The following is a 21768-nucleotide window of genomic DNA, read 5'->3' as shown; positions in this document are numbered from 1 at the left end:
AGGCGCTCTGCCATAACACGGGTCAAGATCTTAATGTCAACGTTTATTAAGGATATAGGTCTATACGCTGCCGGATCTTCTGGGTTTCGCCCAGGCTTCGGTATTAAACTAATTAGGGCTTCGTTAGCATATCTAGGGAATTTCCCGTCTTTCATCACTGACTCGTAAAAGCTCATAAGGGGTCCCACTACCTGCATTTTCAGTGATTTATAAAATTCTCCCGAAAACCCATCAGGGCCCGGAGCCGAATGCAGTTTTAACGTCTGTATCGCTTTCAGCACCTCCTTGGCCCCTAAGGGGGAGTCCAAAGTGTGCATTTGCTCTACTGTTAATTGGGGCATGTCCGACCGCTGTAGGTATTCCCTTGTTTTATCCCGAGCTCCAATTCCTATTTCCTCTGCTGCATAAAGACGAGTGAAATGCTTATGGAAAGTATCTGCTATCCGCTCCGGGCTCGACGTAAGTGTGCCTAAGGATGTCCGTATTTGTGTGATAACCTGTGGCCTACGAACGCCCTTTATCAAACGCGCCAACATTCCACCCGGTCTGTCTCCATAGCGGCGGAGATTGTATCTATGCGTGATCGTTGACTTATGATATCTGTCCTGTAATAAGCTATTCAGCTCTGCCCTTGCTGCAATCAGAGAGTCTAAGGTATTTCTGGTGCAGGTCTCTGCATGCTTCTTCCTAGCTATTCTAACCTTCCCCTCTAATTCTACTATCCTACGTGCGATCATTCTATTCCTTCTGGAGACATACGCAATTACTTCTCCACGCATCACTGCCTTAGCAGTGGACCAAAATAAGACTGGGGAACTGAGGTGTTGCTCATTATTCTGCAGAAACTCCTCCCATTTTTTGGCCAAAAACTCCATGAACTCTGGGGAGGAGTGCAAGTATGTCGGAAATCTCCAACTGCCCATACTGCGATAATACGGTCGGGGCTCAATCTCTACCCAAATCATGGCATGATCCGAGAGTTCGTCCGGGCCCACCTCTGCACCTGCTATTTGGTTAAACACTCCAGAGGTCACCAATATGTAATCAATCCTAGATTGGGTTCCGTGGGCCCTCGAGGTGTGCGTGTAATCACGTTCTTCTTCATGCAACAACCTCCAAGGATCCACCAAACCCAGCCCATCACAAAAGGTCTCGAGCACCCCCGACCCGGGAGCCCCCCCATCCCGCCGACTTCCCGATCTATCTATTAAGGGGTCTAGCACCTGATTCATGTCCCCAGCCACTATTATGGGATCATCCCCATGCCTCTGGCACTGTGCAAAAAGGTCTGCAAAAAATTTTTTCCCGCCAGTTTGAGGGGCATATACTGCTACTAATAAGTATGACTGCCCCTGTAGATTTAAACGGACCCCCTACATACGAATAGTAACTTAGCCTGCACCATAGCGTTTTTGTGAATTAGGATTGCTACCCCGCCCCGCCTACCCGCCGCTGGAGAACCAAAAACTTCTCCTACCCAATGTCTTTTTAACTTCTGAAGTTCTTCCATGGACAGGCGGGTCTCCTGGATACAAGCTATACCTGCCCTATGTCTTTTAAGTGCATTAAGAATTTTTGCCCGTTTTACTGGGGATGTTATCCCACATACATTCCACGAGATCACACGTGTGACGCCATTCTGCCTCTTACTCATTACCTACTATCTCTCTGTACAAAACCAGCCTGGTCCTTTCCCTTGTCCCTAGAGGGCCCAGCCTTCCCCCAGGGATCCATGTTAGGTCTGTCCCCTGCCATCTGGCCAGCTACTTTTAAAAAATGTTGTTCTAGGCTCTGACTGGCCCAGGAGCTCAAATTCAGTCTGAATATCCCACTTAACCAGCTCTGTATACCTGGAAATTCAATGCCGGAGCCCAGATGTGGCTTCGGCATTGAATTTCTGGATATAATGCTGGCAGCAATCAGCAGAACACTGAATGCTGATTGCTGCCAGCTGAATATTGGGCCCAGATTGTCTGTTCTATTAAGTGGCCAAAAGATGGGGGAAGCAACCTCAAAGGCTACAGTAGGCTGGTAGGTTAAGCCATTTGGCCAGTTCACACTTCCAGATTTGGGAGTTCAAACTCATTCCACTGGGGTTCAGGCAATGGCATGGATGGGGAACATAGGTTAATTCCACTCAGGACACCTGCAGAGTGGCCATTTGGCCTTCCCTGCATTCTTTTCACTAAGCTTGACAGGCTGAATGTGCAGGCTAGGAAAGGACACTTTTGGGGTCATAGGCTTGACAACATCCTGCCTTAAGTAGGGTATTGCTCAGGTCATGATGAATCACGTTAGCCACAGTACTTAAAGCATTTGCATTTTGTGCTGTTCAGTGGGTACTGCTTGGGTATATTACCACAAGTCTGCATGGTCTGGGCATAGGGAGGAGAAACTAGGTCTTGTCTGTCAAGTTTCTTTCCTCGATGACTTAAAGAGCAGTCCACCCCCACCCCATCCCTAAATGTGTCTGGTATGGTTCTCTGCTAGGTTGGTTTTGTTCTTCCAATTTTTGAGGTGCGTTTCAAGAGTTGGAGGATGGCTGTTACTGGTTGTCCAGGCCACCTTGTTAGTAGGGGGTAGATTTTGTTTTTCATACAGAAATACTGGAGCTCTAAGGACTGCATAAGAGTGATGTCATTTAACCAGTTCTCTGCCTTCATCTTCTTCTAGAGGAGCATTAAACTCATGAGCTTGGACTAGTCTGGAAGGACTCAAGTAAAGTTAGTTAGCAGATAAGTTCTCCATAATATCTAATGTCACCTTTGGAAAATATCTGGTATGTGTGTGACGAAGACTCTATATACGCAAGCAAAAATACTTTCCCAGTATTGCAGTGACCTGTAGTTCTGCCTTTTTTTCAGAATGGCAGTCCTAATCTGTATGGTGTTGGTAATGCTCCAGCACAAGCACGGGGCATGCAGCAGCCTCCAGCACAACCTCTAAATTCATCTCAGCTGAATCTTCGTGCACAAGTGCCTCCTCCATTACTCTCCCCTCAGGTTAGTAACATCTAGAGCGTAGTTTAATACAATAGAAACATTAACGTATGGAATCCTGAACAGCTTGTCCCATTAATGCCAGTCCTGGCGTGGATTGGAGTAATTTGGATCTTCTCTACTAACGTTGCAATACACATCACTACTGTTTTGTTTGTAATTATTTTTACATTTGTTCCTGCACAGGTTCCCACCTCATTACTGAAGTATGCACCAAACAATGGGAGCCTGAATCCACTGTTTGGGCCTCAACAAGTAGCCATGCTGAATCAGCTCTCCCAATTAAACCAGCTCTCTCAGATATCCCAGCTCCAAGTAAGAAGCTATTTGTCCCTCACTGGAGCACAGTAAACTTTACATTTCTTTGCAGCTTGATTGTTGTTAGAAAATTTATTTTTAGATTTTTTTCTAAATCTGGCCTGTTGTGATATCTGTGTGTACTCATTGTAAATCAGTATGAAGGCTGTAGTTTCCCACATTTAGTTGTCCGAGTGATAGGGTCCTTATTTATCAGTTTAAACCAGTTTTGCAAAGGTGAAAATAAATTCAAATCAATTTTCACCTTAATTTTAAGCTGTTTAAACCAGTGCATTTGAAACTCCTAATCACAGACTCTTGTTCAGTCCCTGCTCGACAGAGCTTACAATCTAATTAGCTAAAATTGTATTGATTTTAGAAGTAATCAGCTGCTCAAATATGCGAGTAAACATGACGTATACAAATTCCCAGCAACAAATGGATACTGACTTTTAACTTTTGTAAATTTTTGGTAGAGCACTTAAGAAAAAAATGTGTTTTCTCCCTAATTTTCTGTTATCTTCTGTCTCTTAGCGATTGCTAGGTCAGCAACAGAAGGGTCCAGGTCCCAGAGGAATGACTTCTGGGAGTCGCCAGCAAGATCAGCCTGTGAGTGTGAACAGGGCATTTTCTGATTATTGTTTTACATTTGTACCCCGCACTTTCCCACTCATAGAGGGTTGAATGCGGCTTACATAGTAGTAAGATTAGAAAGTATAGTGGGGAGAATGCAGGCTAAGCTGTGTAGAGAGGTAATGTTTTAAGGGAGAAGGGTAAAGGGGGTACATAAGTAATGCCACACTGGGAAAAGACCAAGGGGCCATCGAGCCCAGCATCCTCAGCTGCCTAATTACCACTAAAATACCCTGTTTTCTGCCACACGTGTTCAGTTGTGAGGATCCAGCCTCTTACCCCCGTCACAATACCAGATGTAGCACATAGTACACCAAATCCTAGCCGAGTAATGAATTGGATCCTTGATGAATAAGTCCTCAACAGGGGAAGAGGCCAATCCTTGCAGGCTACAAGTAGAAGAAAATAAGACCACCATATAGGTTTTCTTTAGAAAGAGCTTTTCATTGGAATCTACAGTTACATACATTAGGACAGTGAGGTAATTTGCATTTTTATAAAATGCAGATGTTTTGATGACCTTCCTTTTTAGACTGTCCCAGCTTCCTTGTCCTGGAGGTAGAGTTCTCATGCTTCTTCATTATGGCTTTCATGTGTCTCTAAGGCAGGACTCCAGCAGAGGGAGTAGTGAAGGTAGCAGGGCTTTTCTACAAAAAATCAGTGGACACAAGTTCTAACGGTCAAAATCTTTATTCTTCAAAACCCGACACAGTACTGTGTTTCGGCAAAAAGCCTGCATCAGGGGTCTAAAAATAGAAAAACATCTGTATATATAAATATATGTATATAAATAAAGCATAAAAAGATAAAATGATATATGCGGAGTTACATATAAAAAAATGTTAGTGCACGTAAAAGGACAAATACAGCAATAAAATAAAACAGATGGGAGAAATGGAGTATGACATACATTCCATACATTAATAAGTAAAAACTGTTAAGAGAGAATGACATAAAAACTAATCTTTTTTTTTTTTTTTTTTTTTTTAATAATTTCAAAATTTTACATTACAAGATAATCTTGTTTCAGAAAAACAGACAAGAAAATATTTTGTAGAATTACATCTTCCACTTAAATACAGTAATACAAGATTACAATAATTGTCTTTTTTATATCACAAAAAAACTTTGAAGAGGGGGCATGCATAAGGATAATGGGGTTAAATCTAAAAAAAAAAAGAAAAGTTATAACAAATAGGCTTTGCACGATCTTTCCATCCATCGATTCTTTAACTCAATCAGTTAGGGGATAACCATAGGAATTTATACTTTCCTGGAATCAAGAAAAACTCTTAACTGCTCTGGCTGAAAGAAAATGTATTTTAAACCTTGATATTTGATAGTACATTTACTAGGATAATTCAAAAAGAAGGAGGCACCCAAATCTTGTGTCTCTTTTCTCATACTCAAAAACTACTTTCTAATTTCTTGTGTCTGTTTTGTAACATCTTGAAACTATACAGTAAATACATTCAGTTAAGAAGGAAAGTAAGTGCATGTAAAATGAGTGTACGAAGACAAGAATAGACTATTAAACGTATGGGAAATGTATAGCATAGCAGCAGGGACACTTGACTAGTCAGTGGTAAAAGCGTGAGTCCAAAACCTAAGCACACCAAGCTCCTTTTATATCAAAAACAGACATTGAAACCCTGAAGCTATTAATATCTATATATATAAAAGGCAACCCCAACGTTGTGAAGCCTCCACGGAAGTTGAGGCGCCCGAGATATCCGGTGTGCCCTGGAGTGTCTGCACCGCCCTCGCGTCAAAACGTCATGACGTCGAGGGCGGAGCTATTGACACTCGAGGGCCGAAACGGCCCACAGCGAACAAGGCAAGTAGCTTCGAGGGACGGAGGGAGGGGCCCCTTGCTAGCGCCCGTTTCATTCCGCTCAGAAACGGGCATTTTTTCCTAGTATATATATAATCATGAAAGCAAGTGTATAGTTTGCTTTTAATATTTTACCTTGTTTTCTTTTTCCCTTCTTCAGAGTCGATCTTTTAGTATGCAACAGATGATTCAGCAATCTCGTCAGCATGATCCCAACCTGCTGAAGCAGCGCGCGCACTCTCCACAACCAGCTGTGAAATCCTTCCTGGATAATGCCCTACCCCATGCTACTCCCGAGCTAGCTAAGGGTCCATTGCCTACCACTGCTTTTAGCAATTTCCCTATAGGTGAGTGTCTGCTGCATTTAAAGAAGGAACAGTAAGACTATCTCATTCTGTATGAATGTGTCTGGTTGGCCAGCTCTTAAGTGTACTAGTATCTCTTTGATCGAATGTTTGCTTTTCAGGATTGCCATCTAACCTGAATGTAGGTGTGGACATGAACAGTATTAAGGAGCCGCAATCTCGGCTCAGAAAATGGACCACAGTGGACAGTATGTCTGTTAACCCTTCATTGGATCAAAACTCCAGTAAACATGGTATGTTCCACACAAGGGGAGAGAGAGGTCAAAGAAAGGGGGAGGGGATACTTTCTCTCCAAGTCTTGTTAAGTACCTTCATGCAGTGACTCTATTGTATAACTGTAGTATGGTAGGAAACAAAAAGGATACATACAGGGTGCAAGTTTCCCAGCAAAAAAAGGTGACTACCTGTAGCCTTTGTACTAGGGCTAATGATGGGCAACAGTGCAAAATCTTCAGGAAAAGATAACATCCCTGTTGCAGCCGTAGACCATAGCCGTAGCCATAGACTTGTTCATGAACCCACAGTAGCAGAAGATAAACCATAGAAACAAATGAAAAAGTTGAGGGGGCTAAAATTGTTAGGTGGAATCCTGGAGAATAATGTACTGCTTCTCAGACCAGTCCAGAACTTGTGGGTTTGTTAATGGACACAAACCCACAAAGTTCTGAACTGGTCTGTTGGGACTTAAAGGAAAGAATATTATTAGCAGGTAAAAAACTAATATCTCCGTATTCTGTAAACCCCGTATTTGATTACAAAGCGTACACAAAGAGCTCACCAGAAAATGAAGGAAAGAGCAAAAATATCAAAGGAAAAGGTGCAAAAGCTAACTGAAGCAAGTGTAAGATACTACTACTGCTTATCATTTCTATAGCACTACTAGACGTACACAGCGCTTCCTCTCAGATCTGATTTATTTCTTTGGGTGAACAGAGAGTTGGATTGAGGGAGGGTGCTAGGTGTGGTGTATTTAGATTTTAGCAAAGCCTTTCACACTGTTCCATATAAATGACAAATAGTGATTGAGTGGGTTAGGAACAGGTTGAGTGGAAGGCAACACAGGGTAGTGGTAAATTGAGCTCACGTTGAGGAAAGGGATGTTGCCAGTGGTGGGCTGGTTCCTCTTAACATTTTTGTAAGTGATATTCCTGAAGGATAAGGTTCACCTCTTTGCAGACAATACCAAAATCTGCAATAGGTTAGACACCCCTGATGGTGTGGACTATATGTGGAAGGACCTAGTGAAGCTTGAAGAATGGTCTGGAATTTGGCAGCTAAGATTTAATGGCAAAAAAAAAATGGATGGTAATGCATTTGGGCTGCAAAAACCTGAGGGAACCGTACAGTCTAGGGGGTGAAGAACGTTTGTGCATGAAAGAAGAACGGGACTTGGGTGGGATACGTGATGGTCTTAAGGAGGCCAAACAGGTAGAAAAGACAATGACGAAAGTTAGAAGGATAGTTGGGTGCATAGGGAGAGGAGTGGCCAGTAGGAAAAAGGAGGAGATTGTGTCCCTGTATAAGACTCTAGTGAGACATCATTTATTTTAAAAAGGTAGTAAATAAAATCCTAATAAATAAATAAAATAGTGTACAATTCTGGAGACCAGACCTTCAAAAAATATATATATAAACAGGATGGAGTCTGATCCAGAGGATGGCCACGAAAATGGTCAGTGGTGTTCATCATAAATGTACATTCTCCAAGGGCAAGCAGGCTGATAATTCTCACCAATGAGTCGTCATCCGCAACAGCCCAGGAGACTGGAACAACTTTAGAAGAAAACGATAATTGTATTAGCCTCTAATTTTAATCTGATATAAACTCGCCTTAAATCTTATTCTAAGAGAGTTGGTGAGAGATAAATCCTTGATAACATAAAATGAAACCAGACATGGTGTTACATCATATGATCTCCAGAGGGAATCTCTTTGACAGAACCCTAGTCCTATAGTTGAGGTTTCTTAATAATTTTGAGAGTCTGAGATCATACTCAGTGAGGTTTATTGCTGTCACAGTTTTCACAAAACTGACCCATTTGGAAATAGAGACCATCGAACTGACCATGGGTGACCCAGCCACTTTTTCTGAATCCATAGTGAACTTGATTGTGCAGAATAATAAGAATAAGGGATCCTCTGCAGGTTTGTTAGAAGGGTTTTATTGAGTAGATAAAACAAATCACTACAGCTTATTTCTGTAGCACCTGGTCGAGGTATGCAGCACTGGACACAAACACATAGCAAAGTAAATGACGGCAGATAAAGACCTGAATGGTCTATCCAGGCTATCCAACAGCCGTATTCATTATCAGTTCATGATAAACCAACAATGAATCTGATATAAAATACTTGATAATGATCTGTCTTTGATATTTCTGGGACATAGACCATAGAAGTCCACCCGGCAGTGGACATAGACTATAAAAGTCTGCCTGACACTTTCCTCACGTTCCAGCTGTTGAAGTCCTTTCCAGCCCATCCTAAATCGGATTGCCATATACAGGACACAGACCGTACAAGTTTGCCCATCTCCGGCCTTAGTTCTTCACATCCAGAGTTTCCATCTAAGCATCACTCGACACATCCATACACATGCAGCCATTTAAGTTTTGCTTCTTTTATACGATCCATTTTCTAACTAGATATCTTCCGTGGTCATCCAACACCTTTTTGTATTCTGTCACCGTTTTTATTTTTCTCAACCACTTCTCAGGAGGGTATTCCAGTCATCGTGAAAAAGAATTTCCTGACATTTCTAAGTCTACCTCCCCACAACCTCATTTCATGTCCTCTAATTTTAGTTTCCCTTTCTCTGAAAAAGATTTGTTTCTGTATTAATATCAAGTAAGACAGAAAAACAGGACAGAATGAGAGGACATGAAATGAGATTGAAGGGGGGCAGACTCAAGAAAAACGTCAGGAAGTATTTTTTTCACGGAGAGAGTGGTGGGTGCTTGGAATGCTCTCCCGCGGGAGGTGGTGGAGATGAAAACGGTAACGGAATTCAAACATGCGTGGGATAAACATAAAGGAATCCTGTTCAGAAGAAATGGATCCTCAGGAGCTTAGCCGAGATTGGATAACAGAGCCGGTAGTGGGAGGCGGGGCTGGTGGTTGGGAGGCGGGGATAGTGCTGGGCAGACTTATATGGTCTGTGCCCTGAAAAAGACAGGTACAAATCAAGGTAAGGTATACACAAAAAAGTGGCACATTTCTTGTGCAGACTGGACGGACCGTGCAGGTCTTTTTCTGCCGTCATCTACTATGTTACTTTGTAAATAAGTGATTAGGGAGTTACATTGTGGAACTAATTAAAATAACACGAGTATTGAACAAATTAATAAGAAGTTGCTCCCATTGTATTCTGCTTTATATTGTTTATCATTTAAAGATTGTGTTATACTGTAACCCACCTTGAATTTTTAGATAGTGTGGAATATAAATATTAAAATAAATAAAAGCAGCTTCAAAATGGGCACCCCAGCCACTCATGTTTTCAGGATACCCACAGTAAATATTTGACAGATTTGCATACACTTCCTCCACTGCATGCAAATCTTTCTCATTAATAGTCATTGTAGGTATCCTGAAAACCTAACTGGCTGGGGTGCCCCCAGGACCAGGTTTGGGAGCCACTGGAATAGGGCCAGAGACACAGGGCATGATGTGCCGACTTAAGTCTATTCCAGCCATACAGTGCAGCAAGATGGAAGGAACAAGAGTGTGGAATAGATGGTGGAGGAGAGTACAGATAAGTGACTTAGCTGATGAGCAGAGTTCTCGGGGAGGTGTGTAAAAAAGGAGGTGGGATTCTCCTTGCACAGCCATGTGGAGTCAGCCCATGGTTCATCAAGCTCAGCGTCCTGTCTTTAGGGTCACAGGAGCCTGCAGTTGACAGATTTTTATTTCCATTTTGTCTGTATATAAAAATCTGAAAGATGCTTTAGTTAAAGATCCCAACGGTTAGACCTGATGGAAGAGAGAACTTTCCCCATTGAATAGATTGTTTTCAGGGCATTCTGTAGCCTCCTTTTTGCTTCCTTTGTAGGTGCTTTTAGAGTTGAAGATACTCCTTTTGGTTCTTATGACTTTATGAAGAACAGTAATCCACCAGCCAGCCCTCCAGGAACGGTGGGGGAAGGTTGGCCTCGTGCCAAATCACCAAATGGCTCTAGTAACATGAATTGGCCTCCAGGTAAGCACTGGTCCTTCTGCCTCTTCTATGTGGTGATCTGGCAGCACATTTGTCAGGTGCTCTTCACAAACAATGCTTAAGTTCCTTTTTTGTTTTAAACAAGACCAGGCAGGCTGGTCTTGTTTAAAATCTCAGGGCGGTCAATTTGGCCAGTGAACTCCTTCAGTATATTTAAGGGATTTCGTGCTGGGGGGGGGGACTTTTTTTAGCTTTGTCACACTGACTGATACCATAAGTTAATGGGTGGTGGTGGTCCACAGGACTCACCTGTGATTTGTGAAGGACCTTGTCACCTCCTGTGTATTGTTTTTCAATTAATTTATTTATTATGACATTTCTACCCCATATTTTCCCAAGAAAGCTCAGGTTCAGTGTGGCTTATGTAACAAATTAAGAAGAAGCATTACAAGACAATATTAATTCAAGAGTACAACTATTCATGCTTTAAAAAGTGTGCTTAGTCTGGTTCAGTTATCTGTACCGACTGTGAAAATGTACCTTATTGGAGCATGGGACTGGACCTCATACCCTTTCTAAGCACGATAAAATCGGTTTCAATTTTTTTTTTTTTTTTTGTTACATTTGTACCCCGCGCTTTCCCACTCATGGCAGGCTCAATGCGGCTTTCATGGGGCAATGAAGGGTTAAGTGACTTGCCCAGAGTCACAAGGAGCTGCCTGTGCCTGAAGTGGGAATTGAACTCAGTTCCCCAGGACCGAAGTCCACCACCCTAACCACTAGGCCATTCCTCCTCATGAGCTTGGTTTTTGCTTCTTTCCTTGTGTGAGCATTAAGGGGCAGTAGGGAGCTACCTAAGAACGGGGAGAAAAAAAACCCACCACCTCCCAATATTCACACACAGAGAACCTACCGCTTTTCTGTCTTTACATTTCCCTATGTATCTTTCAGTCCTGTTTTTGTCTATTACAGTGCTGAAAAATGTAGAATCCAGCTGATAGTTTTATATGTGCCCAGGCAGTGGTGTTAGTGATGATTGATTTGTAACTGGATTTGTCACAGAATTAAATATCCATACATCAATTGTGGGTTGCTTCATCCCTTAAGTTTGCCATAGTTTCTTGGCAGTTTAACTAGATCTGAAACATGCATCATGTTCTGTTCATTGTCCTCTTGGGGAAAAAAAGAAAATCTTACGCAGTAGAACAAGAATCTAGGAGTGAGCTGGTCTGTGGGAAGCGTGTGATTTTACTGATCTGTAGACTATGCATGTAATTTTTCTGCAGAATTTCGCCCTGGTGAGCCATGGAAAGGTTACCCAAACATTGACCCCGAAACTGACCCTTATGTCACGCCCGGCAGTGTCATCAACAATCTTTCTATTAATACTGTGCGGGATGTGGAGCACCTCAGGGACAGGAACAGTGGTATGTTCTGCATTCTTCCAGCATTAGAAATGTGACCGAAAGGCCCTCAAATCCTCATTTGTTTGCTTTGCCCGATGTCTGTATAAGGACAATTTCCCCAGGAAGAGTAACCAACTCTAGGGAGGTATCTCATTGCACAGGCTAGTTCTACCAGCTAAAGCAAAATCTGGCCAAGGGATCTTAATAAAATCTGGGTGGTTATGGGGCGGATGTAGTTCCCCCTCCTCATGGCATTGAAGAAGGAATTGTCTTCATATGCTTTGTTATACTGAAGTTTGGAGCTTCACAGTGCCCTATATAGGGCAAGAGGTCAAACCTTATGTTCTGTCTCTCTGTTCTGCTGGAGTGGCAAAACTCAATTCGTTTTGGACTCATCTGATATGACTAGAAGAAAGAATTACCAAGTAAGAAATGTTTTCCGTGTATTCTTTATGTGCACATATTCATCTATGTACTGGATGAATATGTATCAGTGCACATATTTTCAGCCAGTGAGGAAAGGAGTGTTCCTAATCGTCTTGTCCAGACCATTCCTGACGAGTGGGTAATATGCACTCCTACCAGCAGAGGGAGACAGAATTATTGAGCAGTGCTTCTGTATAAGGGACTGTGCAACCCTGACCTGCTCAGTATTTCTCAGTCTCCCAGCAGAAGTAGGTGTGCTGTGCAACCCTGCTCGGCGTTGGTTGGTGCACCGGTCTTGGCCCCTTCCTTAGTGTTGGGTTTCTAGGGTTCCCTGGGGGGGGAAACCTTGGAGGTTTGGAATTCTCATTTTCTTTGGGGGGGGGGGGGGAAGCCTCAAAGGATAACACTTCTGTGTCTTGGGAGAGGAGCAGCTGCTCTTGGTCTTGGGCTCTGGCCCCTGTACCTGTTGGGGGTGCATACCCCGGTCCCTCCCTTCAAGGAGTGTTCCCAGGAGGAGATTGAGGGAGTAAATGTACCCTCATACATGTTTCCCTCCCTTCTTTTTTTTTTAAACCTTAAAAGGGTTCTTACACTGGTCTCTTAAAAAAGAAAAAAACCTGTTTAGTGTCGCTGTCCTATTTTGGACATGGTTTCACCTGTGGTGGAAGTGAGTTATAGACTAAAGTTGCAAGGTAGACTTTTTCTGAGTTTGGATATTTGCCTTTTTACTTGTTGCATAGGAGCAGTTAATCACAAGTGTGTTTGTGCTTTTGCTTTGGTTTCCATTTTTACACAGGGTCATCCTCGTCCTTGAACACCACGCTGCCTTCAACTAGTGCCTGGCCTTCCTTCCGTGCCTCTAGCTATAATGTCTCCTTCAACAGTACAGCACAAAGCACCCCTGGTAACTCCCTTCCTCCGCAGTTCAACATACAGCTGTATGCAAAAATTTACACACCTGGTCAAAATGTTTCCGTGCAACCTTTACATGTTACAAACTTTCTGCAGACTTTTATGCATAATTATTACTTATGTGAATATGACGGGTACAAAAATTTGGACCATCTTCCAGTTGTGTTGTTTTTTTTTTTTAAAGTAGTTAATAAGGGTCAAAGGTGCTGTGACCCATTAGGCCTTCAGTTAGTCAAGTGGAGACTGGCTCTTCTAACATCTGAGCTTGTGGTGGTCCTTTATGCATCCAGCAACCAGGGGCTCTGTTAAGCAGCTGTCTGAGCTTTTAAAATTAAGATATTTACTTTTTCAAAGAAGGGGAAGGCTACACAATCTTTAAACATGTCCAGCTAGCAATTTCAACTGTTAGAAACATTAAGAAATTTAAGTTACATGTTGTTGAACTCAAGTCAAGGTCTGAAACACCAAAAGCTATGATAGAATAGCCTGAAAACAGGTGAGATCTGCAGCCTGGCTAAACGGTTTCTTAGGAACTAGGTCATACCTAATAAAGATATCCAACCAACTCTCAGCTCCTTGGATCTCGGAATGCGGTCCCTGATATCAGTAATAATGATGGCCCCACTTGGCAAGAATGGAAAAAATGGGTTTAATCCATTTATATATGCCAATGATGTTACCATGTTCATACCTTTTAATAACAATATTACTGAGATAACAGACAAAACTAAAACAGGACTAGACCTCATGAAACTGGGCCACAACTTTCAAACAGACAAAACTAAATTTCTAGTTCTGTCCAGTTTACACAATCCCATGTCTGACCAAAACTTCACAATTGACCGAAAAACATACCCAATCGAATCGCAACTAAAAAAAATACTAGGAATCATTCTTGACAAACATCTATCGCTTGAAAAGCAAGTCTCAGCAGTCACATCAAGGAATTTCAAAACCCTATGGAAACTAAGAAGGATCAGAGTCTACTTCCCCAATCCATTCATCTAATAGTACTGTCGACCATATTGTCCCAACTAGATTATTGCAATGCAGCATATGTGGGATGGACGGAAAGCATACTAAAATCACTGCAGACCATACAAAACACGTGAGCAAGACTGATTTTCAAAAAGTCAAAATATAAAAGAGTGACCCCATTGCTTGCAATGTTACAGCAGCTCCCAATCAAGGCCAGACTGTTTTTCAAAGCTCTACCACTCTTATTTTCAAGATATTATTCAGAATATCACCCGATTACATGCTAGACTTGATCGAACTACCACCGAGAAACACAAGCGCAGAAACCAGAGGATACTTCCTACTCCATCTACCCAACTGTAAAAACATAACCTGCAAATCCATCTATACTGCTGGATTCAGCTACCTAGGTTCTAAATGGTGGAACTCAATTCCCAACACCATAAAAAACAACCACCAAATACCTTCAGTTCAGAAAGGAGTTTGAAACCTACCTTTGCAGGAAATTCTGTTGATAACCAAAAGTGATACAGACCTTCTACACCAAGTCTTAACTGTAATTGTAAATGCAAAAATACTGTAATTTCTCAATACCTGTAATTTTTCCTAACTGAAAATTGTAAACCACATTGAACCAAAACTTGTTTTTGTATAATTGTGGGATATAAGAATGAATGAATAAATTAATAAGAACGAACCCACAGATCACTGCATGCAAAGCTTGTGTAAAGCTTATCTGCCACTGGAGGAGCTCAGTGAACAGCATTACTTATACATTGATCTGCGTGGAAGAGCTGTCAGAAGGAAATCTTTTCTATAACCTCATCACAAAAGTATGCAAAAAAAACCTGATAAGCCTAAACCCTTTTGGAGTAAAGGGTTTGTACCATGAAATACAACGGAACTGTTGTGCTGCAACCACACAAGGGAAAGAGTGAGGGAAATGCAAAAAATCAAGTGCAAAGAAAAAGAACCTTTAATGGTTCCAACAACAAATGATGCACAATAGGAAAAAATAGCAGTGGCATAAGTGGTAAGACTTGACATGGCCATGTTTTGGCAAGATGCCTGCATCTTTTCGTCACCTATATGCTGATGGACAACCACACGAGGTACATTTGGAGGAAGGATGAATGAAGCATTTGAAGAAAAGAAAACTTAACAATCAGTAAGCAAGTGGATGGGATCCTTTATACTTTAAAACAGAAAATATGCAAGTGGAAAGAATGGATTCAACATATCCTCCATTGTCCCAGGTACCAATAAGTACCTGTATATAATATGTAAACCGCTTTGAATGTAGTTGGATAAACCACAGAAAGGCGGTATATAAGTCCCTTTCCTAGAAGGCAATGTCCTAAAGTCAGTGAGGAAATGGAATATCAATCAAGACAATGATTCAAAACATCTCTCTCAATGACCATGGTGTCCTTGAAAGAAAGATGAAGGTTTTGGGATGGCATTTGCAGGCCCCAGAATTTAATAATTGAAAATCTGTAGGATTCAGGGCATGAAAGAAGACCTAAGAATATTTCTGAGTTGGAACTCTGCAAAGGAAGAGTGGAGGAAAAATTCCAAAAGCAAAACAGAAACTCTTAGCTAGCTTCTGGAAGTATTTGGAAGCTGTAATTTTCCATAACTTTTTCACCTCCATCGTGCAGTACTCTTCTACTTTCCCTTCAGGCGGAGTCTTTTCTCTCATTAAATTTTAGTCTGCCCTTAAGACTTTCTTATTTCAGAGTATTTGGAGATCAGGCAAATGTTGCTATGGTAACGTGTCAAAAACACACACAAGATACCTGCCCCATTTCTATTTGCACTTGATCTTGTCCCTTTGCATTGGTTTGGCGTTCCTTTCCATTTCTTGGAATTTTTACTACCTGCTTTGTTGGGAATACTTAAAGGCAGTATATTAAGCCCTAATAAATATTAAAACACAAATAGTAATTATGCATTAAAATTTGCACAAAGATAATCAATTTAGTGTTGTACCACATACAGGTTATGTTCGCTTCTGTTTTGGAAAGTACAGTTTGGCAGGTAATGTTAAATCACTTACTGCTTGTGGACTGCTCTAGACTGGCGGCTGCTGTGTTACTCGCTAACTTTGTCAGTGAGCTGCTTCCTAACATACAATTTTTCTTCCAGTAGCCAGAAATAGTGATCCTAAGCCTGCATGGTCTCCTGGGTCCATGGCAAACACTTCTCTGGCTCACGAGCTGTGGAAAGTCCCTCTGACGCCTAAAAGCGGCGCTGCTCCCTGCCGCCCTCCACCTGGGCTGAGTGCACAGAAATCCCCACTACCTGCTTGGGACAGTAGCTCACTACGCCTTGGTGGGGGATGGGGAAGCTCTGAAAGCAGGTACACCCCAGGTAAGAGCATCCCTGTTGCCAGCAATGCATTGGGGTTCCTTTCCTGGTAGAATCAGCTAACAAGAAGCACTCATTGAAGTGTTCACCTTTACCTCCTTTATTTCTGTTAAGGGTTGGTTGTTCTTGCTGTTTTCTGATGTTCTTTCTTAGCTTGTAATTACATGCGTATTTATGACCATCACAGGCAGAACAGAGGGAAAGTAGTAAACAGATGGCCTGGAGGGTGGGTGGGGGCTTTTGGATCACAGGTCAGAGGTTGCCTGGATTTAGGGGTCCTGGGTCACAGGTTCTCTGGCCCAAGGATCATGGGCTGGACAAGTACTTCCTAATGTAAAACTGTGCTAAGCTTATTACACATTTTTAATTGGATTTTGTGCATGTTTTCTTAGTGTACATTTTTTAATGTACAAAGCATTTGCATATCATCTTACTGCATTGATGCAGGTAACATATGAATTCAGTAAAATGGCTGCTAAACTTAGCACATTTTAACTCTTGTTTTATTAACTTTATTACGTTGGGTCCCTAATCAGCTTTTCTACCAGGGAAAGCTTGACGAAAGCATGAGCTTAAAAAGAATAACATTGTTTCTCCAACGACAGGCAGGCGTAATATTCTCACATGTGGGTGACGCCATCCACGGAGCTCAGTGAGGATACTACCATAGTGCACTGTCACTTTTAAGGCAGTGCTCCCACCGCGCAGACACAGGTGCCTTTCTGCTTGACGCTTGAGAGTGGGACCAGCGGCAGTCTAGCGTTTTCTGTGGAGCAGAGAGGTTGGGTTTCCAATCTCTCCTCAGCAATCAGCACACCAGACTTTTGCCTTTTGGTACCTTCCTTTTTTCAGGATAATTTTCTTCATATTCTTCTCTTTTAATTTTCTTCAATTCTTTTAAATTTTTTTTTGGTGGGGGGGGAGCCTTTGGGGTCTCTGAGCCCTTCTTTTGTCTGGGAAGCATCAACTGTTTTCAGGTAAACAACTACTCCAGCTCCCCAGGCCACTGAGCCTTTTGACCTTGCATCGGCCATTTTTACCTCCATGTGAGCGAGGGTGCAATAGGACCATTTTAGGTACAGAGCCCCCATAACTGCTGTGTTCAGCACTGAGGTCTGGAGCACCAGGACTTAGTGTGGCCTCTACCTTCGCATGCAAGTGACATTTAAAGCCCAGACAGTACAGCGTGAAAAAGACTTTTGGTTCTCCATCACTATCCACATCAACCATGGCAGGAGATTCAGTAGTTGACGCGGACCTGCGTCAGCATCAATATCAGGTTCACCAGTGCAACATGGAAATGGTCTGACATCAGACTCAGTACCATGGTTGTATAACGACTCTATGTCCTCAAGGTTCCTGCAGCAGAAAAAAACTAAGAAGCATCACCATCGTTCGCCTGTAGCCCCAGACACCTTCTTGCTCCACTGGGGAGCGGATCTTCTATACACCTTCCCCCACTTCCTTTCATAGGGAAAACTCTTCTCAAGCCACCATGATCCTAATTCCTCCCTACTAGACACATCAAAGGTGGTTCCCTCTTCTCCTACAGATACCCTCCAGAGAACCATTCAGGTTAGATCTTTTTCCGACCCTAATAACACAGAACAAGGGGTCACCTCCTCCATCCAGACTCCTGCTCTCTCTGCCCCTGATGGCTTGGTTTTTGCCAAAATAAATGTACACTCCTTAAACGTTCCAGAAAGTACTGTTAGTCTCTAGGAAGTGTTCTACAGCGAAGTGTTACCGTTTCAAGTGGAAAAGATTTTCCCTCTGGTGATTCTGGAGCACTAGACTCCACTAAGTGCTCTCTTCCTACCCTTATGGACTGCCTCCTCCATCTTTCTGGTTCAGACCTCAAAACTAACTCAGAGTACACTTGAGTGCCATTAGCACTTTCCCTCTAGAAAGGAATGAAAAATAAAAATGAGAATGTTATGTCTTAGTGTCATTCCATGGTGCAACCGCACCTTGAATACTGTGTGCAATTATAAGAATATAATAATAGCCATACTGAGTCAGACCAGTAGTCCATATTGCCTAGTATCGTGCTTCCAGCAGTGGCCAATTCAGGTCACAAGTGCCTGGCAGAAAGCCAATTAGTAGCACCATTGCATACTATCAATCCCAGGACAAGCAGTGGCTTCCCCCATGTCCATCTCAATAAGACTGTAGACTTTTCCTCCAGGAATTTGTCAAAACTTTTTTTTAAACCGATATACGCTAACCGCCGTTACCATATCCTCCGGCAACGAGTTCCAGCCAACTATTCTTTGAATCAAAAAATATTTCCTGTCATCCTTCCCCCTCCCCCCCAAAAGTCATTTTCCCACTTTTTCTATCTTTTTTTTTTTTTTTTTAAATCATACCTTCTCTTTGTTTTCATTATTGTATCAGGACTGGTACTCTTTCTATTTTTCCCCCCCCCCCCTGAGTAAATTCCCAAGAGTCCTGACGGTGCGCTGGGTTGCATTGTGGTGCTGCTTTTTTAGACGGTGAAAAGTGGACATCGGGTCGGGAAGAAGTGAGATCGACAGCGGGACAGGATTGGGGCACCCGGTAGCAACTGACTCGGTATGGAACACTGTCCGCAGCAGGAGGATCTGGAAGCCTGGCATGACAATCACCGGGACTTCACACACTCTTACTTTATCCGGAAGGGCACCTGGTGAGACGTGAAGGTGAGACGTGAGCGGTGGCGATCAGGTTGGGAAGAAGTGGGAGCGATGATGGGATCACGGTGCCCAGTAGTGACTGACTCAGTATTGGAACACTGTTCGCAGCAGGAGGATCTGGAAGCCTGGCTGGATGATCACCGCACTCGTACTTTATCCGGAAGGGCACCAGGTGAGACGTGAAGGTGAGACGTGAGCGGTGGCGATCAGGTTGGGAAGAAGTGGGAGCGATGATGGGATCACGGTGCCCAGTAGTGACTGACTCAGTATTGGAACACTGTTCGCAGCAGGAGGATCTGGAAGCCTGGCTGGATGATCACCGCACTCGTACTTTATCCGGAAGGGCACCAGGTGAGACGTGAAGGTGAGACGTGAGCGGTGGCGATCAGGTTGGGAAGAAGTGGGAGCGATGATGGGATCACGGTGCCCAGTAGTGACTGACTCAGTATTGGAACACTGTTCGCAGCAGGAGGATCTGGAAGCCTGGCTGGATGATCACCGCACTCGTACTTTATCCGGAAGGGCACTAGGTGAGGGCAGCTTGCTGGTGGGCTGACTAACAGCACAGAAGCAGCCTGGTTGTGGCTGCACAAAGTGGAAGAAATAGGGGATGGGCTGCGTAACCAGGTTTCTTGAGTTCGATGCAGAGCCAGGACCAGGATATCTGGAAGTTAGGAGGAGGAGGAAGATGCAGTCTCTTTAACTCACTCCCTCCCCAACCAGTGGGAGAGGGGGAAGGGTAGGGAAATGCTGCCCCTCTCTCGAGATGTCAGCAAGAACAGGGGCTGATTATAGGGACACTCTAGCATGTGTTACATTCATGCAGAGATTTTTTTCATTCAGAGTTTGTGACATTTCGCTTGAAACCTAGTTTGTGGGGGTGAAGGGAGCATTGCCCCCCCCCCCCCCCCAACGATGTGGAAGGAGAAAGGGAAGGAGTGTTTTAAATTTTTGAGGATTATGGGTGGAAACTGAGGTAGAACCATGCTGTCACTGGGCTTGACCCTTCATGGCCGTGTCACGGCTCACAGTGAAAGCCAAGACAACTTCAGCAGCCCATCCATTTCCGTTCTGCCTCTATTGAGGAAATTTGCAAGGCAGCATCGTGGTCTTCTATCCACACCTTCACTGCTCACTCTTGTCTAGAGCGGCTGTCCTGCAGAATCTTTTTACTACTAAAATGTCAACTCCGGCCATTATTTTTCCACCAGGCTCACTTTCTTCTTAATTGCTAAAGTTCATTTAAATAATGAGCTTGGTAGCTGGTGAGTCCCCTGTTTGAGAATATTATGCCTGTTTGTCCCCAGAGAAAGCAGTTACTTACCTGTAGCTTTCAAAGGTAACCCCCTTTTTTCAGATCTGAAGAAGAAGGGTTACCTTCGAAAGTTAATCGAAAGATGTATTTAGTCCAATAAAAAAGGTATTGTCTTGTTTTGGTTTATTTGTATTTATTACCTTTAAAAGTGGACTAACACGGCTACCACACCGCTTTACTTTGCCTAACACAAGTTCCAGTCAGAAATTATGCCACTGTGCAAGGAGCTAGTTGAGGTTTGTAAGTAATATTTCTGGGAATTCCTGTGTACTGAACATGCCAAAGATTTTTAAAAGTTCTTAGATCCCATGGTGCATTCTGAGTCTAGAATTATCCCGAACAAGGGGCATATTTCTTAAAAGAAAATCACCCCGTCCTTTTTTTTTTTTTTAACCTGCAGGTTCTGGGGCTCTAGTGTTGTTTCCACTCATTCTTGTTTCTCTTTGTTTCTCCTTCAGGTTGCAGTTGGGGTGAAAGCAGCACAGGCAGGATAACTAATTGGCTGGTATTGAAGAACCTTACACCACAGGTACAAATATTTTTATGCTGCTTCGCCAAGACCTGTTAGAATTCATCTTCCTTTCTCCAAGCTCACAACTGTTTGTCTTGCTCTCCCTGCTTAGATTGATGGCTCCACCCTGCGTACTCTGTGCATGCAGCACGGGCCACTTATAACATTCCATCTGAACCTCCCCCACGGAAATGCTCTAGTCCGCTACAGCTCCAAAGAGGAGGTGGTGAAAGCCCAGAAATCTCTGCACATGTGAGTTTGCACAATATTTAGAAATGGGGGGGAAAAAGGGTCTCTCTTGCTCTTTAGAGGACTTGTAATTGAATCTACATCCCTGGTAGTCAGAGATCATTTTTATGTGATCTCAGGAGCTCAGTAGACCCTCTCTAAGCTCTCTAGGGTTAAAAATGTAGTGCAGACTTTTCATTCTACTTTGGCTATTTATGATCTGTTTGTTCTTTTTTAGGATTCCCTTTTTTTTTTCTTTTCCCCATTTTTCTCCCCTGATAGTTTCTGCTTCTCCCTCTTACCTCAAGGATTCGTTGCTGTCCCAAGGGCTAGAGCGGCCGCCTCCTTTGCCGTGTTGCTATCAACAGTCTTAGCGGTGATTACGAGTTCTCAACCCACATCCCCCGCACCACAAACTTTGTCTACTCTGAAGCTGTCCTGTTAAACTATTGCAATTTCATTTCCTTTATGTGTTTATGTACAATTGAAGAGCACTTTTTTCCCACCGCTCAGTCCATTTTTGTCAGTGTTGTTATAAATTTTATTCATTGAGGCAAGATTCATTAACTTATTCCTGTGCCAAAACTCACTCAGTCCATGGTATTCTAATGACTTTGTGTTGAATACTCTTTGCAAAACTCACTCAGTCCAACAACCGCTACC

At 42.9% G+C, this 21768-nt stretch overlaps 1 protein-coding gene across 4 annotated transcripts in view; it reads left to right on the top strand.

The window, feature by feature from the left end:
- Positions 1–21768, top strand: part of TNRC6A (trinucleotide repeat containing adaptor 6A) — a 113380-nt gene that overhangs the window by 79540 nt on the left and 12072 nt on the right. For all 4 annotated transcript variants that reach the window (XM_030211148.1, XM_030211146.1, XM_030211147.1 and 1 more), the window contains 11 exons: positions 2865–3002; positions 3186–3314; positions 3831–3905; positions 5924–6110; positions 6230–6361; positions 10180–10326; positions 11571–11711; positions 12913–13020; positions 16155–16379; positions 20825–20895; positions 20990–21129. In XM_030211148.1, the coding sequence (XP_030067008.1) occupies positions 2865–3002; positions 3186–3314; positions 3831–3905; positions 5924–6110; positions 6230–6361; positions 10180–10326; positions 11571–11711; positions 12913–13020; positions 16155–16379; positions 20825–20895; positions 20990–21129 (1493 nt within the window). The remainder of the gene's footprint in view (positions 1–2864; positions 3003–3185; positions 3315–3830; positions 3906–5923; positions 6111–6229; positions 6362–10179; positions 10327–11570; positions 11712–12912; positions 13021–16154; positions 16380–20824; positions 20896–20989; positions 21130–21768) is intronic.

The sequence above is a fragment of the Microcaecilia unicolor genome, chromosome 8 (genome assembly GCF_901765095.1).
Source record: "Microcaecilia unicolor chromosome 8, aMicUni1.1, whole genome shotgun sequence".
Classification (NCBI taxonomy): domain Eukaryota; kingdom Metazoa; phylum Chordata; class Amphibia; order Gymnophiona; family Siphonopidae; genus Microcaecilia; species Microcaecilia unicolor.
The sequence above is the reverse complement of the archived record's forward strand: the minus strand, read 5'-3'. Positions and strand labels throughout refer to the sequence as shown.